At 38.2% G+C, this 15,542-nt stretch overlaps 2 protein-coding genes across 2 annotated transcripts in view; one reads left to right on the forward strand and one right to left on the reverse strand.

Annotated features, from left to right (window-relative positions):
* Positions 1 to 1,838: 1,838 nt before the first annotated feature.
* b3galt9 (beta-1,3-galactosyltransferase 9) lies at positions 1,839 to 3,036 on the reverse strand (the record flags this gene model as incomplete). The annotated part of the gene is made up of 2 exons (XM_079257027.1): positions 1,839 to 2,909; positions 3,031 to 3,036. 2 exons carry the CDS (start codon positions 3,034 to 3,036, stop codon positions 1,839 to 1,841), a joined length of 1,077 nt encoding a protein of 358 aa, XP_079113153.1.
* A 1,596-nt stretch (positions 3,037 to 4,632) lies between these two features.
* The window catches only part of LOC306768458 (potassium channel subfamily T member 2-like), a 36,351-nt gene continuing 25,441 nt past the window's right edge, over positions 4,633 to 15,542 (forward strand). The window contains exons 1-11 of the mRNA XM_079256827.1: positions 4,633 to 4,824; positions 5,961 to 6,105; positions 6,215 to 6,328; positions 6,421 to 6,549; positions 6,740 to 6,849; positions 6,987 to 7,129; positions 7,397 to 7,588; positions 8,201 to 8,310; positions 8,406 to 8,546; positions 12,646 to 12,824; positions 14,962 to 15,126. Coding sequence (XP_079112953.1) covers positions 4,652 to 4,824; positions 5,961 to 6,105; positions 6,215 to 6,328; positions 6,421 to 6,549; positions 6,740 to 6,849; positions 6,987 to 7,129; positions 7,397 to 7,588; positions 8,201 to 8,310; positions 8,406 to 8,546; positions 12,646 to 12,824; positions 14,962 to 15,126 — 1,601 coding nt within the window. The 5' untranslated portion in view covers positions 4,633 to 4,651. The remainder of the gene's footprint in view (positions 4,825 to 5,960; positions 6,106 to 6,214; positions 6,329 to 6,420; positions 6,550 to 6,739; positions 6,850 to 6,986; positions 7,130 to 7,396; positions 7,589 to 8,200; positions 8,311 to 8,405; positions 8,547 to 12,645; positions 12,825 to 14,961; positions 15,127 to 15,542) is intronic.

Here is a 15,542-nt window from a genome sequence, read left to right on the forward strand (position 1 = left end):
GATCCTCCTCTGTTTGTTCACCTTAACTTTTTGAATTATTCTGGAAACAGATGAAGTATTTCACTTTACAGGAATGACAAAACAACTTCAAAGAAACTCAGAACACATCCTCATCCTCTAGATTGTATTTGACTTCAGCAGGTTTGTGCTCTTGCTCCAGCTCGACATGGAACTGATGAGAAAAATAACATTTCCTGAGAATACATCGCTTTCATTTGAACTAAACGGTCTTTAAAGAAATTACTTAATGGTTAACATGAATTAAACTCTCCATGATTTAAGAAGCCCATCTAACATTGTTCATGAACAAAAATCATCATGTCTTCAGACAGATTCTTTATGTTTGTTATGTCATTATTGTGGCAATTTTTGCCAAATGTATCATTTAGGTTAGATACCTTCTATAAGGTTTTAACGAGAAGAGTTAAGATATCAGAATATTTCCTTTGCTGCAGTATTTTTTGTTATTGTTTTAATTTCTTTAACCAACAAGTAACACTTGCAACTGGTGTTGTTTATTGGTGCCTGATTAAACCACCTCTCAGGACTTTGTGACCATGTACAGACTGTGCTTCATTCATGCTCCGTGACTCACACACTGTTATTTTGCTAAACGAGAAAGAGTGAGCCCTCCTCTTCACAGCGTGCTTCACCCACACAATTTAAATCATCAAAGCAGACAAAGCGCACTAATGTATATTTATAAAATGTTCAATTGTCCCAGTGAATTGTAATAATGCAAGTATGAACAATAGAAGACCTGAAACCTAATCTCACACACAGATTTGTGTAAAGTCATTTAATTATCTATCAAATCGGATTAATTTGATAATTTTGTTTATAAGCCAGCTGAGTGACATACATGAGACAAACAAAGATTGGAAACATTGTTTAATCTAATTTAATCCAGTAAAACACAACTACCCACATCATTAATCAACATAACTTACAATTATCACATTTTGACAACATGGAAACAACAAACTCCAAACTGTTTATTATGAATATTTGTTCATGTTGAAGCTTCTTGTTCTTACAGACAGATGGAGACAGCCTGCGTCACTACAACAAGATCTTTTTGTTGCAAGTTTAGCCTAAAATGTTCACATCAGCAAAAGAAAGACACAAGCGCACTTCACTGCACTATATACAGTAAGTTGGTGAGAATCAGTGATAATTATGCATCTCTCCCGACTCAACCTGGGCTCTTTGGTCACATGAAAGTGTCCTGCGAAGCGTCATGATGTGTTTAGATCTCTATCATACAGAATACATACACCCTTAGCTGATGCCTATAGGCTTCATAGGGGAACCTACAAAAATAAGTTCAGGATAGAAAACATTCAAGTTAATGTTGTGCAATAGTAGAATTAGGATGATAAAAAAAATATTGATCCTCTCATTTTCAGCTTTTTCAGAAAATGTTTCAAGAAAATAATAATTCCTTTTTGGGAAAATAAATAATCGGAATACCTTTTAAGAATGTGTAAGTTTATCATTCAAAATCAAATAACTTTTATATTTGATTGAACTTTGTCATTAAATTGTGACAGAGTCAAAACAAAATTAATTTATTAAAATATAAAAATGTGTGCTTCAGAAGAAATTTCTTGATTTTGAAGGATTTTATGTTTTATAAAATTGCACACATACAAAAAAAACTGGAAGTAGTTGAAAATTTTCATTTCCATGCCATTTTCATCCAACTTAATTAAGAAATGATTGACTATTGAGACTTAACTCAAAAAAAGGGACGAAATAGAACTCATGGGATCAATGACTTACTCAACTATTAACTATGCAATATAGTTTGTCCCTGTGAGTCGAGGAAGGATAATTTATGTAAGTTTATCTAAGTATGTGTAAACTTTGCACATCACCAGGCTGTAATAGGTTTTAAAATGTGAGCATCTTCCACTTTTCTGTCCCAAGTCTGTCCACACTCTCTCTAACTCACGGCTCCCAATTCCTGCTGAGCAAAACAGATGGTGGTAGCAGCAGGCGTTGTAGTGGATATGTTTCTCTCCTGAGAACCTGGCACTGTGAGTTGGTACTACACCAGCCCTCTGAGCACAGAGACCCACAAAAACAGCAACTGGAACAGGAGCCAGTACTGCTGTAGATGCTACATAGACTTTTCGGACCACATCCTGAGACAGAACATATGCAGTTCCATCGCAGTAATCGGGAAGGTACTTGTTGGGGTAGAGAGCCGGTGGCAGGTAGCCAGGACTATTGGGGTCCCTGTTGGGGGAGTCTCTCTGGATTACCCTACCAAGGTACAGGTCTTCAGGGTGTCTGTGTAGCCCCAGGAGGTAGCTTCCAATTGCAGGGAGGTTGACAAATGTATTCTCTTTGGCAAGCAGAACAAAGCGTGCAAGAGGACAGAAGGTGATCACCCAGCGCAGAGCCAGTAGTGTCCTCTCCGTTGGGCCATGGAGGGTCGACTCTTCTGCAGCATGACCTTGGATCATGTCTCCATAAAGTTCAGACTCTCTCATGATGGCATCCTGTGGAACAGAAGTCTGAGTTGATCCTAAGAAGAAGAGTATTTTCACTGGAAAGCCTTGGATTAGTGTTTGGTTTGCCCATGTTCTCCTGACCGCATCTCTTTGGGTAAAATTAGCTGGAGAGCTGAAGACCAGAGCAAGGAGGAAGAGGTCAGAGTTTCTGCAGGCATCAGGGTTGGGAATAGGGTAGGCCTGGGAGATATTTTCCCTGGCGTTGCCAAGATCTAGTTTCCGTGCTTTCTCCCTCACACCTACAACCATGACATCAGTGTAAACCCCAGGCGTGGGCTGCAGGAGATATTCCTCCACAAAATCTGCGCCAAACAGGAAAGCATGGAAGAGCAGCACATTGAAGAGGATGAAACACCACTGGTGAGAACGCAGCTTGCACAAAGAGCACTGAAGTATTATAAAAGAGAGCGAAAGAGAGAGAGAGATGAAGAGAGAGAATGAAATACCATAAACACAGTTGATCGAATTCAAATTAAAATTCATAAGCCAGAAAGGACCAGCCTTTTACCTGCATGACAGCTGTTTCAGTTGGCCTCTTTTTTATCTGGTAAATAGCTGTAGGTGATGAGCAGACCTGTTGCTGTGGTCGGTTCCACAACAATAACAGATGACAGACAGGGTTTCCACTTTCAGGAAACCCTAGCAGCATGAAACCTTGCACCCAATCACCAAGTCAGGTCTTCATTAAGAAGAGTGTATTCTGCATCATCCATGAAACATTGATGATGTCAAAGGAGTGGGACAAAGAATTATGAAGAAGAAGTAGGTTGCTTGTGATAACGTTGAAATTTAAATTGTGACATATAGTATCATTCTCTCTGGTTATGACACTGACTATCAAATTAGATTAATTACATATTTCACATTTTTAAATCCTGGAGAGAAGAGGTGGGACAGAAGCTTGGTAGTTCAGAGACTGCACACAGCAGGGTGGCCAATAATAAAGACCAAACAACAAAATTGAATTTCAGCAGCAACCAGGATTTTACGTTAGTAAAATTGTTGGAAGGATTGGTCAAAGCCAAATGTATAAAACTGATCTGAATGATCTGGTCTGAAGCTTTGCAAAGACACGGTGGGACCTGCAACCTGCAAAAGTGTACTAGTCTGTATCACAAATGTGAGGTTTAAACCCACTGGCAAACAGGAGACAAGCTGCACCTGACCTAAATTTAGTAAATGTAATGTTGGGAAAAAAACATACCATCAGGGAATGATGTCAATATTTGTTGCTATTTAAGCAGTTTACTTCAATCAGTAGTCCATTGTGCTGGTTTGATTTCAGCTAGAGCTCTTCTTATGTTCACTATCACCTAAGATCACATCAAACTGCGTATTAAGTCATTTCCAAAAGTCTAACATACCTAATTACTGTAATCCTACCTGCCAACCAATTCTATGGCAATTATTTATGACTTTATTTACAAAGCTAGGTAGAGGTTGGTATATTAAAGGAAATAATGAAGGTTAAAAATAAAATAAGAAAATGATTGGATACAAGAATGTACATCTACTGACACTAATGGTTGATGACAAAGTATAACAACTGTCTCTGTAGTCACAAAATATAAAATAAGATGGCTAATCAATGTATGTAAGCATCAATTATGAATCTTATAAATTATTAATGAGTCTTGGCTGCAACAGTTGCATGTCAGTACTTCATAAACTGGTTAGGTTATTGCTTTGTTGGGACAACGCTCCCAACAAAGAACATAGTTTCCCTGAGGAGAAAATAAAATAAGATTTAAAGTGTGTTTACACTAACGCTTTACTGTTTTCAGGAGTTCACGAGTGTTTTGATGTCAAACTACATTTACATAAACAAAGGAAAGGAAAATTTGTAATGAATAGAGGTGTACAGACTGTTCAGTCCTCTAATAGCCAGTTTGCAAAGTGCCAGTCATACACAAAAACAAAAAGTAAAGTAAGAAGGTAAAACATAAACAAAGACTGACGCAATTTAAAGATTACTCAGGGCATTAAATGATATTAAATGGAGCTTCCCATTTGGGACACCAGGTGGCAGTAACGTGCCATGACGTTGGAAATGTGAATCGAGAAGAAGAGGCAGAAGTCACGTTGGTAAGAGGCGGAAACATTTGTCGGTAGTTTCCAAACATTGAGTCATGGCTGCCTCTATTCAGAGTTTGCTGGAGGAAATCTCCGGCGTTGAAGACCCAATAGAAGAGTTACAGAACTTAAAAACAGCTCTGTTTTCCATACCAGTCAGTGCTTTGAGAGACACAGTGAGCGGTCAGCGTTTCGATGTGATTTTCTCTTTACTCAACTCTAATGAAAGGTTGGTTCGGTTCGTTGCATCTTGTTTACAGTGAAAGGGAAAACACTGCCAGCTATCTGCTGAGTCAGTGCCTATCGGTTTTGTCCCCAACAGTTTGCAACTTGAACAATGTTGTAGCAGAACTGGGAAACATTGGCAAGCTAAAGATGCTGAGTTAGCTAGTTGTTAGCAAGCTAATTGGCTACAAAGCTAACCGGTGTTTTATATATATATGTATGTATGTGTATGTGTGTATATATATATATATATATATATATATATTGTATGTAAGTATATGTGTGTGTGTGTGTGTGTGTGTTAAAAATATTCAATAGACAATTCAGTTTAATTCTTACTTTCATATGATTGAGGTAGTTGAATCATAGAGATCAGTGTGTCTCAGTCCTGATCCTCAGGAACATTGCCCTGCATGTTTAGAAGTACCCATACTCTACTAAAAAGAACTTAAAGCTGAGGTAGGTAATGTTTGGGAGCTAGCAAGATCTGAAAGTGGCACCCTGTCTTGGCTCCTTCCCCTCTTGTTTTGCTCCTTGCATGATCCAAGGCTTTTTTCTTACCTTTGCCAAGGAGTTTATGCTTTTACCGGCATTTATTCCATTCAATTAAACTTTATTTATATAGCTGCAAATCAAGGCAATGCCATCTCGAAGATGCTTTACAGACAGGAAAAAAACTTCATGGCAATTCATAGTAGCATATATAAGGAAACCAACAGATTGAGTTGGAGTGCTCAGAGTGCTTTTCTAGTTCACAGTTTTTTCCACCAACAAAATGTCTCTGAGCAAGATTACCAACTTTAGTTTTAATAAGAAGGTTCAATAATCTTAACTGGGTGTGTTGGGGTAAGAACACATCTAAAACAGTGATTCCTGAGGATTTTGTTTAAGAAACACTGATACTGATCAAAATGGAGGGATTAAAAAAGTAGGAAAAAATACCTGCTGTTAAGATTATTTACAACAGCATTTTACCCAACTAGGTCTCTGACAAGTTCATATATTTACTGGTAACTGGTCCAATGCAGATTAATAACATTAGGCTAATTTACAAAAAATTTAGTAAACTAAATAACCGGTAATTGCAGACGTATCTTAAATTTGTAAACTGCTACTTTCTAATGGGAGCTGTGTTCACAGGGAGCAGGTTGAGCTATGTGTGGACATCCTTGAACGCATCCTAATGGCCCTCAGCCCTGTGCACCTGGTCCAAAACTACAGAGCAGAACTGGAAAGGGGTTTGACCCATCCTAATGAAACAGTTAAGACACTAGCCTTGACACAGGTAGGCTGTGTGTGGGCACCCATTGAGGGGGAAAAAAAGGCTAAATAAATGAAATAATATTAAAATTAAAACTTTAACAGTACCAGTTATTCCTGATTTATTCTGACAGATTGGCAGAGTGGTGGAGCACCCAGATGCTGTCAATGAGATCCTCAACAACCATGACATCCTTCGAGCTGTGATCCTCAGTATTGGAGAGGACAAGATCGCTGTGGCAAAACAGGTGATACCTGAGGCACTGAAAGGACATTAATGTTACTTAGGTGAAGTTATAGCTAACAGTATAATGTTTTCTTTTTTCCCAACTCCACTCAGGCGATTCAGTCCTTGTCTAAACTGAGTCACTCCAAACCCGGTTTGGATAAATTATTCCACAGTGATCTGCTGAAAGTCATAAAGGATGTGATGGCTAAAAGTGACATCATCAGATACAGAATATATGAGGTATGGGCAAATGGTTTGACCGACAGGGGAAGTAACAATCTTTGGAGTAATTTCTAATTACACACTTTTTGAAAGATACACTAATTATTTTAGTCCATGTATTTCTGTGGAGGCAGCAGTGTTATCTGAATGTGGCTCTTTTTTTAAGTTTATACTTTATCTTTCTGCTTGTTTTTCTTTCTGCTTGCAGCTGGTGATTGAAATCTCATCTGTTTCCCCCATTTCTCTTGGTTACTGTGCCAACAGTGGCCTCATTTCTCAGCTGCTCTGCGAACTGACAGGCGATGATGTCTTGATCAGGTAATGACTTGATCAGCATAAGGATATATTACTATATATGTTACATTATATTACTTCACATCTGACACACTGTCATGTTTTTACAGTCTCACTTTTATCTCTTTAATTATACTGATAAGTTCGTCTTCTTCCATTAGGGCTACAGCCATAGAGATGGTGACCACTCTGGCTCACAGTCAACATGGGCGGCAGTATTTGGCTCAGCAAGGTATAATGGATAAAATCTCAAACATGATCAGAGGAGCAGAAACAGACCCCTTCTCCTCCCTCTACCTTCCTGGTGAGTATTTCTGAAAACTTTTCTAAAGTTTACTACTGTCTGAAAATCTATTTACATGATAGGTTACAGACTTCAAAGCATAATCTCGATTTCTTTGTCTGTATTTTGGATAAATTAAGTTCACCTGAAGCATTAAATGAACTTTGAGCTGTCAGTCGCATCATAACAAGAAGAAAATGTCAGTATGTGAAATTCGATTAGCTTTAAAGGATAAACAAGTACAAACTTTGTGTTTAGCCCCTTACTATGTAAATGTTACTGCTTTAGGTTTGGTGAAGTTCTTTGGGAACCTGGCCATTATGGACAGTCCACAGCAGGTTTGTGAGTCCTACCCAGCCTTCCAGAACAAGGTGTTTGAGATGGCTCTTGATCCAGACCCTGTGATGATGGGGGTGGCCCTGGACACTTTGGGATTACTTGGATCTACTGTAGAGGGCAAGCAGGTTCTGCAGAAAACGGGTAGGTCTGGTATTTTTGAAGGCCTCCGTCAAAGATCATCAATATGAGTTGCTTGTTCTAAAAATGGTTATATAGGAGATTTTGAAAAAAATATAGGATTAATCAGTTTTTTTTCTGTTTCTTTATTTATTTATTTTCTTTAGATATTAACAAAACCGGAGGTTAAGATATGTCATGTAAACCAGGGACCCACAATCCTGGTCCTAAAGGTGTCCTGCAGGTTTTCCTTATGGAACACGTCAGACTCAGATAAGCTCTGCCTACGTCTGCTAAATACACTTTGATTTGAATCAGGTGAGTTGCAGCTGGGACGCTTGGAAAACCTGCAGGACACCGGTCCTCAAGGACCTGGAATGAGGATCCCTGATGTAAACCCTATAAAGCGGAAAAAGGACCAGTTTTACCATGATTTGATCTTCTAAGATATTTTAAAAAGGATTGCTAAAATGCACATGGTGCATTGTTCATCTTGTGTTAGTTAAGTTCAGGTGGAGGATTAGTTTTTCCATGTTAGGTTACAGATGCTATTGGACTGTCTCATAATGTTGAACCTTACTTGCTGTAGTTATCACTGATGCTGTAAAATCACAGCTAAACATATTTTGTGTTTAGGAGAAAAAATCAAGGCAGTTTTGTCAAGAATGAGCCAGCTTGCCAGTTCTGGAGCTACTGAGCTTAGAGTTCGCAGCTTGGAGGCCATATCACAACTTCTTACCTTACAGGTATTTATATTGACATGTGAAGTATGCCCATATGCAGAAATTAAGTTTTGTTCCGTTATTCAGTTTATATGTTTCCTTTGCTTTTTCCTTTTTAGCCAGAACATCAAACAGAGGACCTTTTGGCCCTGACAGAATCCTGGTTCCACCTACTGTCTAACCAGCCAATGGACATGATTCGCAACATCAGCACTCAACCTTTTCCAGAGCTGCATTGTGGGGCTTTACAGATATTCACTGTAAATATTGCCTTCCTTTTGTAACTGAATTTCAGAAATTGTGAAATGAACAAGTGCACCTGATAATTAATCATTTCCTTTTTTTTTTTTTTTAACCTATGAATTTATCTCTGTACAGGGGTGTCGAACTCCAGTCCTCGAGGGCCGGTATCCGGCAGGTTTTTGTTGTTTCCCTCCACCAGCACAGCTGATTCAAATCAAATGCATCCAGCAGCTTCTTGTCAACCTGTTTTCAAGTTTTCGGTCAGGTGTGCTGGAGCATGGAGACAACAGAAACCTGCAGGATACCGGCCCTCGAGGACTGGAGTTCGACACCTGTGCTGTAAGATGTCACATAGACATGTGACATGTCCGCTACTTTAGCGATAATGGTTTGAGAGTGTGTGCATGTGCATGTTTTCCAGGCCATTGCCACTCAGCCGTGGGGCCAGAAACTAATGATAAACACTCCCGGATTCATGGAGTTTGTTTTGGATCGTTCAACCGGTCAAACAAAGGATGCCAAAGATGCCAAGTTCGAACTGGTGGGGTCACTTGTGGGTTCATCCACAGCAGCAGACATCCTGGGCAGTCAACACTACATTCGCCTGAAGACTTATCTGAAAGAAGGACCTTACTATGTTTCAGCAGTAGCTTCAGTCAGCACAGAAGGAGCAGACTGAATGAAATAAAGTCATGTGCACATTATCAGGGTTTTTTTTTTTTATTGCTTATGCAGCAAGTAAATTACTGACTTCTGTGTTCTTGAAAACATCCCTTTTTAATACTCTGCTCTAAAAGTATTAGTCTGTGGTTAAAAAAAAAAAAGTCTTGGTGTTGCTAACTTGAATTAAACATTTTTTTTTTTATTTTACATAAGTTTAAAAATCTAGTAAGGATCCCCAAGAGTTTAAATGTATGTATAGAAAAAACATTTGGCTGAAAAAAATTTGGACTGTGAAATTAATAATATCTGTTGTGTTTAACGCTGCAGTTAGCGTTTTATCAGGCAACACGTATCATACATTTATTATACTGGTGATAAGGAGGTAATATTACCCACCTGATCTTCCTCGTTCTTTCTCTTTACTTTAATAATAAATCAAGTGTTATTTGCCAGGTAGATACATTAGTATAAAGGCCCCTAATAGTATTCTTAAAGAAGAAGCACAACTTCAAAAATATTTTACATTTTTGGTCTTTTTTTTTTTTTTTTTTTAAACAAATTATTCAACTTGAGGAACATGGCCATTGCAGAAATTGATAAACATGTTTATGTAAGACCTTAAGCCATTTGTCATCACAACAAATTTTAAGCTTTTTTTTTTTTTTTTTTTTTTTTTTTAATGGTTGAGTAACATCCGAAGAAGAGTTGAAATAACTGGAATAAAATCAGATTAATTTGTCTTACAGTTTTTATTTCTACAGTTTTTTTTTCTCTCCCTTTCATCTTAATCTGATAACTTTATTGAAATGCAGTGCTTATGCATTGCTGTATCCTTTAACACCAAATACTTAACATCTTTGAACCATGTTAACGTAAAACTGCTAAATAAATTTCAATGAAAATTTGCTGACACAAATTCAGATATGCCATAATTAAATAACAGCTTCAGTTGTTCAACAGCCTGAGGTGTATTTTGCACTTCATGATGCTCCACCCATTTCCAGTGCCCGACAGGTCCGGACTACAGGAAGTCAGTCTTGTACATGAACGCTTACTATGAGGCCACACTGTTGTAACATGCAGAATGTGGCTTGGCATTGTCTTAATGAGTTAAGCAGGAATGTCCTTGAAAAGAATGTCGTTTGGTTGCAGCATACGTTGCTCCATAACCTGTGTGTACCTTCCGGCATTAATGGTGCCTTCACAGATGTACAAGTTACCGATACCATGGGCACTGCCACTAACACACCCCCATACCATGACAGATGCTGGCTTTTAAACTTTAGCCTGACAGCAATCCAGATAAACTTTTACCTCTTTGGTCCAAAAGACACAATTTCCAAGATTTCCAATAAAAAAAGTTACAGCATACTTTCCCATTTTGCATCAGGCGATCTGAGATGAGTTCGGGCCCAGAGAAGCAGCAAGTGTTTGAGGGTGTTGATATCAGGGCTTTTGCTTTGCATGGTAACTTTCACTTGTAGATACAGCGATGAACTGTCTTGGCTAACAATGGTTTTCTGAAATGTTCCCGTAACAGGTGATAAACATCCTGTACACAATGATGTTTGTTTTTAATGCGGTGCTGAGAGAAAGACAGTCATGGACATTCATTGTTATTGGCCTTGCTACTTACGCACAGAGATTTTCTACATTCTCTGAATCTTTTGATTATATTATTTGTTGCTGCCGCTGATGAATTCCCCAAATTTCTTGCACTTTTACACTGAGAAACTTACTCACACTGGGATTATTTGCTCATGCAGTTTTTCCACAAAGTGTTGAACCTCGTCCCATCCTTGCTTGTGAATGCCTTTTGAGAGATGCTCCTTTTATACCTAATCATGACACCCACCCACCAAAAAAAAAAAACCTGTCCACCTTTGGAACATTCCAGATCTAAGAGCCAGCCAACTAGAAAGTCATGACTGATGTACAGTTGCAAAGAAACACAAGGCACACAGTGGCTGCAGACACCATATGGAGACAGCAACTTTACAGGTGAAAGGTTCTGACTGAAAGTTTATCTTCACTGTTCCACATGCAAGCTCAAGCCATTACACCGAGGGATTATTCAAAATTAAGCCTTAAAATTGTGTAGCCCTTAATTCTGTACATACTTTACATAATTATACCAACTGAAAAACGTTTGTGAATTTTTAATATTTCCCATCTCTCAAGACAAAATCTAACACAGCTCTCTTTACATTCATCCATTAGTGAAAAGGCTTTTCTCCAGTGAGTATTGACTCACTCCCAAACATCAAGCATGAGCTTGAAACTCTTCAACTCATGTCACCTTCTCCACTGTGAATCATATCACTTCTCCCACGTCTTCTCTGTACTTGCTCCAGTTGCATCATCAAATAATCAAGTGATTATATTATAGAACATCTCGACTTTTTCTTATTTCACGTTTTGCATTAGTGACCTGATAAATGGCACAGGGGCAGAATTCTGTTTTATTGCCAAAGAAAGTCACATGTAGCAGTTATAAGATTCTCCTTTACACATGTTTTGTCAGTCTTAGGATTTGCTGCAAGCACCCTCTTTGTTATGAAATTAATATAAAACTTACCATCTCTGCAGATGCATGTTAATCCTGCAGAATTTGTTATATTTCCTGGTGTCTGCTTCTCTAGAGAACATTGCTGGTTTTCCCAAGTGTAAGAGGTCAAATGATCTTACAGTGACCAAAATGGACACTCAACTTGACAAATTATACATTCAATCTATCAATCTTGTAATGAGATGTTTACATTTATTGCTGTAGATTCACCAGAACGAGGTCTAAATTAATTAAAAGTAAATGCATAAAGCAAACAGATTGACAGTTACAATTTAAAGCAAATATAATTCTTATTTGGTGCAAAACACACAAATAAAACATGATCTACAGATGTGTTTAGGTAGATGGTCAGTGTTATGAAATGCCAGGTTTTCCATCACACAAGAAGGTAAGCTGGTAACTACCTGTCAGAATACAGTCTTGTGGCTGATCAGTGCAATCATATCATAAATAACCTGCTGAAGTTGATATTTCCACTTATTCACAGAGGAAATCTCATGTGGCCAAGTGTAAAGGAGAGCTGAAAGGACTCTAAGCCTCCAATAGATGGAGCTCATCATTCTTGCTCCTGAACAAGAGTTGGGTGATAATTCAACAGTTATGTTCACTGTTGCAGACCTGTCTTCTGCATTGCCTACAATATTTCCACCTTTAGACGCTGCCAGCTCAGTCTTCTGCTGCCAGACAAATAATTCCACGTGCATCTTCTTAGTTTGTCTATTTAAAGAGTATATTAGGCTTCTGTCGTTCTGCCTGCAGACGTGATCTGCGTAGGCTGAGAAGAAAAAAAAAATCACCTTCAAAATGCACCTGTATAGGTGAGACACAAGTTTACTGGGAGGAATCACTTTCTTTTCTTACAAGAGACCACCCCTGTCTGGCAGGTCGCCCCCCCGATGCAATTAACCCAGGAAGACGACTTCGCAAAGGGAGACTCACCGCCGACCGCCGCAGCTCTCCGGTCCAACGGGAGCGCCGGATCTCCGGCCAAAATGTGCAGTGAATGCTACGTGAACCAGTCATTTGTCAACGATGACGGGACTGTGAATGGCCAAAAGCCACGGTAAGAAACACAGACACACAACTTTTCTCTGCATTTTATGTCAATTTGGCTTGTACACAAGGTGCTTCAAAAGTTTTTTTTTGTTTGTTTGTTTTTTGGATTAATAACTTGCATGCTTTATAGAAAAGGTTATGACAAATGAAAACTGAAATATTTCATTTGATTTTGGGGTTTTTTCTTTGGACAGTTGGTGAGCATGTTAACTTGAACATTTTTGTGTTTCATTCAACCTCTCCTGTCAGCAGGCAGCTGTTCAGCTGTTCACTGTCCTGCTGTCTCAACATAATAGCTGACAGATTATATCTAGAGTGAATATTGTTGCACTATCAACACTAAAAATTTCATTCTGTTGTACTGCAGCTGAACACATGTAAAGTTAAACTGAACATGAAATGAAATTAACAAATAAATGAATTTAAAAAAAAAAAAAAAAAGCGTTAATTAAGCGTCATGTTAATTACAAAACATTTAAGGCAAAAAGTTCCAAAATTGCCATGTAGATAGATCAGTTAAACACACGTCCATATGAGCTGAAAAGGCAACTTTTCATTTGTCATCTGCTGGGCTTTTTTTTTTTTTTTTAAAGAAAAGTCACAAGCTCTTTGTGTTCATGAGATCTGAGTGCTGCCTTTGCTGTTGTGTTTTGCTTGGTTGGATTGCAAACAACCGCAAGTGAAATAGACTAAAATGAACCAACTAAATAAGACAAACGACAGGATTGTAACAAACAGTGATGGCGAGAGGATAAAACAGTTTTTTTTTTGTGTGTCTGATTGGAGGATGGTGTGTCCTGTGCTTCAAGGAGACTTGAAACAGCAACCATCTTCACACCTCACCATAAACACTGGAGTCATTGTGTTAATTAGGAGGAGAATGTGAATTTATTTATTTGTTTATTTATTTATTTTCTGCAGCTGATTATTTGGCTGATATCAAGACTTGTCCATGATGTGAATGCACATGTGAGCCTTTTAATCTGAACTGTCTAATTACTCTGTTGTTTTAAGCTTCCCACCTATTTCCCCTTTGCATTCCACTCAGACTCACATCTTAGGATTGTGCAAGCATTTAGAAAAACCTCTTCAGTAGTATTGATCATTTTTCAGGTCTGAGTTAAGGATAAGCTCTCCCTATGTCAGCCTTGGTGCTCAAAGCGTACTATGACTTCCACCCACCATCCAAAAACCTGCATGTAAGGTTAATTAGTGATTTTTAATGAACTCCTAGGAGTGAGCGTGCGCATGCATGGTTGTTAGTGTCTTTGTCTCTGTATTGGCTATGGACTAATGACCTGTTCGGGGTGCACCCTGCTGCTATGGACAGACTACAGATACCCTGAGACCCTGAATTTGATAAATTAAGAACAGAAAATACTTGGGAGGATGGCTGGAGATTAAGATTAAGCAAAGTCATGAATCTATGACAGCAAACACATAGGGTTGTGTTTCATTGATCAGGTGATGAAATAAGTACCAGACCGTTTGCTTAGATTCCTTATTGAGAGGGTTGTGATTGCTACAGTGGGTTACACTTGTTTTTGTGATTTGTTTTTCTGTGCAACTACAAATGAATAGATTTATTTTTGGACACTGATGCCTTGAAAGTAGTTTTCTTATCTAAAATATATCACATAGTTACATTTTTCTGTGTTAATCTAAGAAAAAACTTCCCTGAAAACAAAGAAGTTCTGAACTTTAAGAAAGCCATTTCCAAACTTCTAAGTACACCTTTGAAAACAGAGCGTGAGAGCACAATAAAACTCTTCTGCTTAGGCTTGAATGGTCACACATTAAGCTTTTAGAAACAATTACTGTGTTTATTGTGACATCTGCTTCATGGTAATAAAGCAGTCATTACATACAGTGTTTTTCAATGATAATGTGTTGAGTGACTACACGGTATTCATTTTTTACTGTGTGTCTTCTTTCTTTTTTCTAACCCATGATTGTATGCATTTCAGTAAAAGCTCACCATTTCACATGTTTTCATCCCATCTTTTATTTCTTTGTTCCCTTTTCTTCCTTGTGCGTGTTTCACCATTTCTTGTCCTTGCAGCTTCCTTCACTCTTTACAGCCCTTCTTTCCCCACCCTTCATTTCCCTTCTGCCTCTTTACTTTTCTTCTCTCACTCCTCCAGCACTTCTTCAGCACCGCTGCAGACCAAAAGCAGCAGCAGCGGAGTCATCTTGGACATCTCATCTCTAAAGATGGAGCAGCAGGAGAGTGAGGTGCCTCCACTGCCGCCTCGTTTCCGCTTCAGAGACCTGCTGCTTGGTGACCAAAACTTTCAGAATGATGACAGGTATTCACCAGCATGGACATGAAGTGAAACTAGACCGAGAAGTGCTGTTAGTATGGTTAGCGACATCAAATAGGCAGAATATTCTGTCAACAGTAAATAAAAGTGTAAAAAACTGCAATTATATAAAATATATATATCTATTGTTTACGTTTTTAGTAGTTTGTAGATTTATTATTATTTTTAAGTAAAAGTGATGGAAGTCATGTTATTAGCGTACTTAGATATATTAGTTCTCATCTTGGTGCTCGGTGTTTATGAACCTCTAGACCAATTTATTTCCCTTGTTTTATTTAAAATAACAATAACATTAAAAGCAAGTTTCAGTACAAAGTCAAGAGCCACTTCTCATTTTTTTAACTTTAGCCAGGAATACAAGCAATAACTGCAAGAATTTATGAAGACGTACAAACAGAAAT

Source organism: Telmatherina bonti, assembly GCF_933228915.1.
Source record: "Telmatherina bonti genome assembly, chromosome: 17".
In the NCBI taxonomy this organism is placed as follows: Eukaryota; Metazoa; Chordata; class Actinopteri; order Atheriniformes; family Telmatherinidae; genus Telmatherina; species Telmatherina bonti.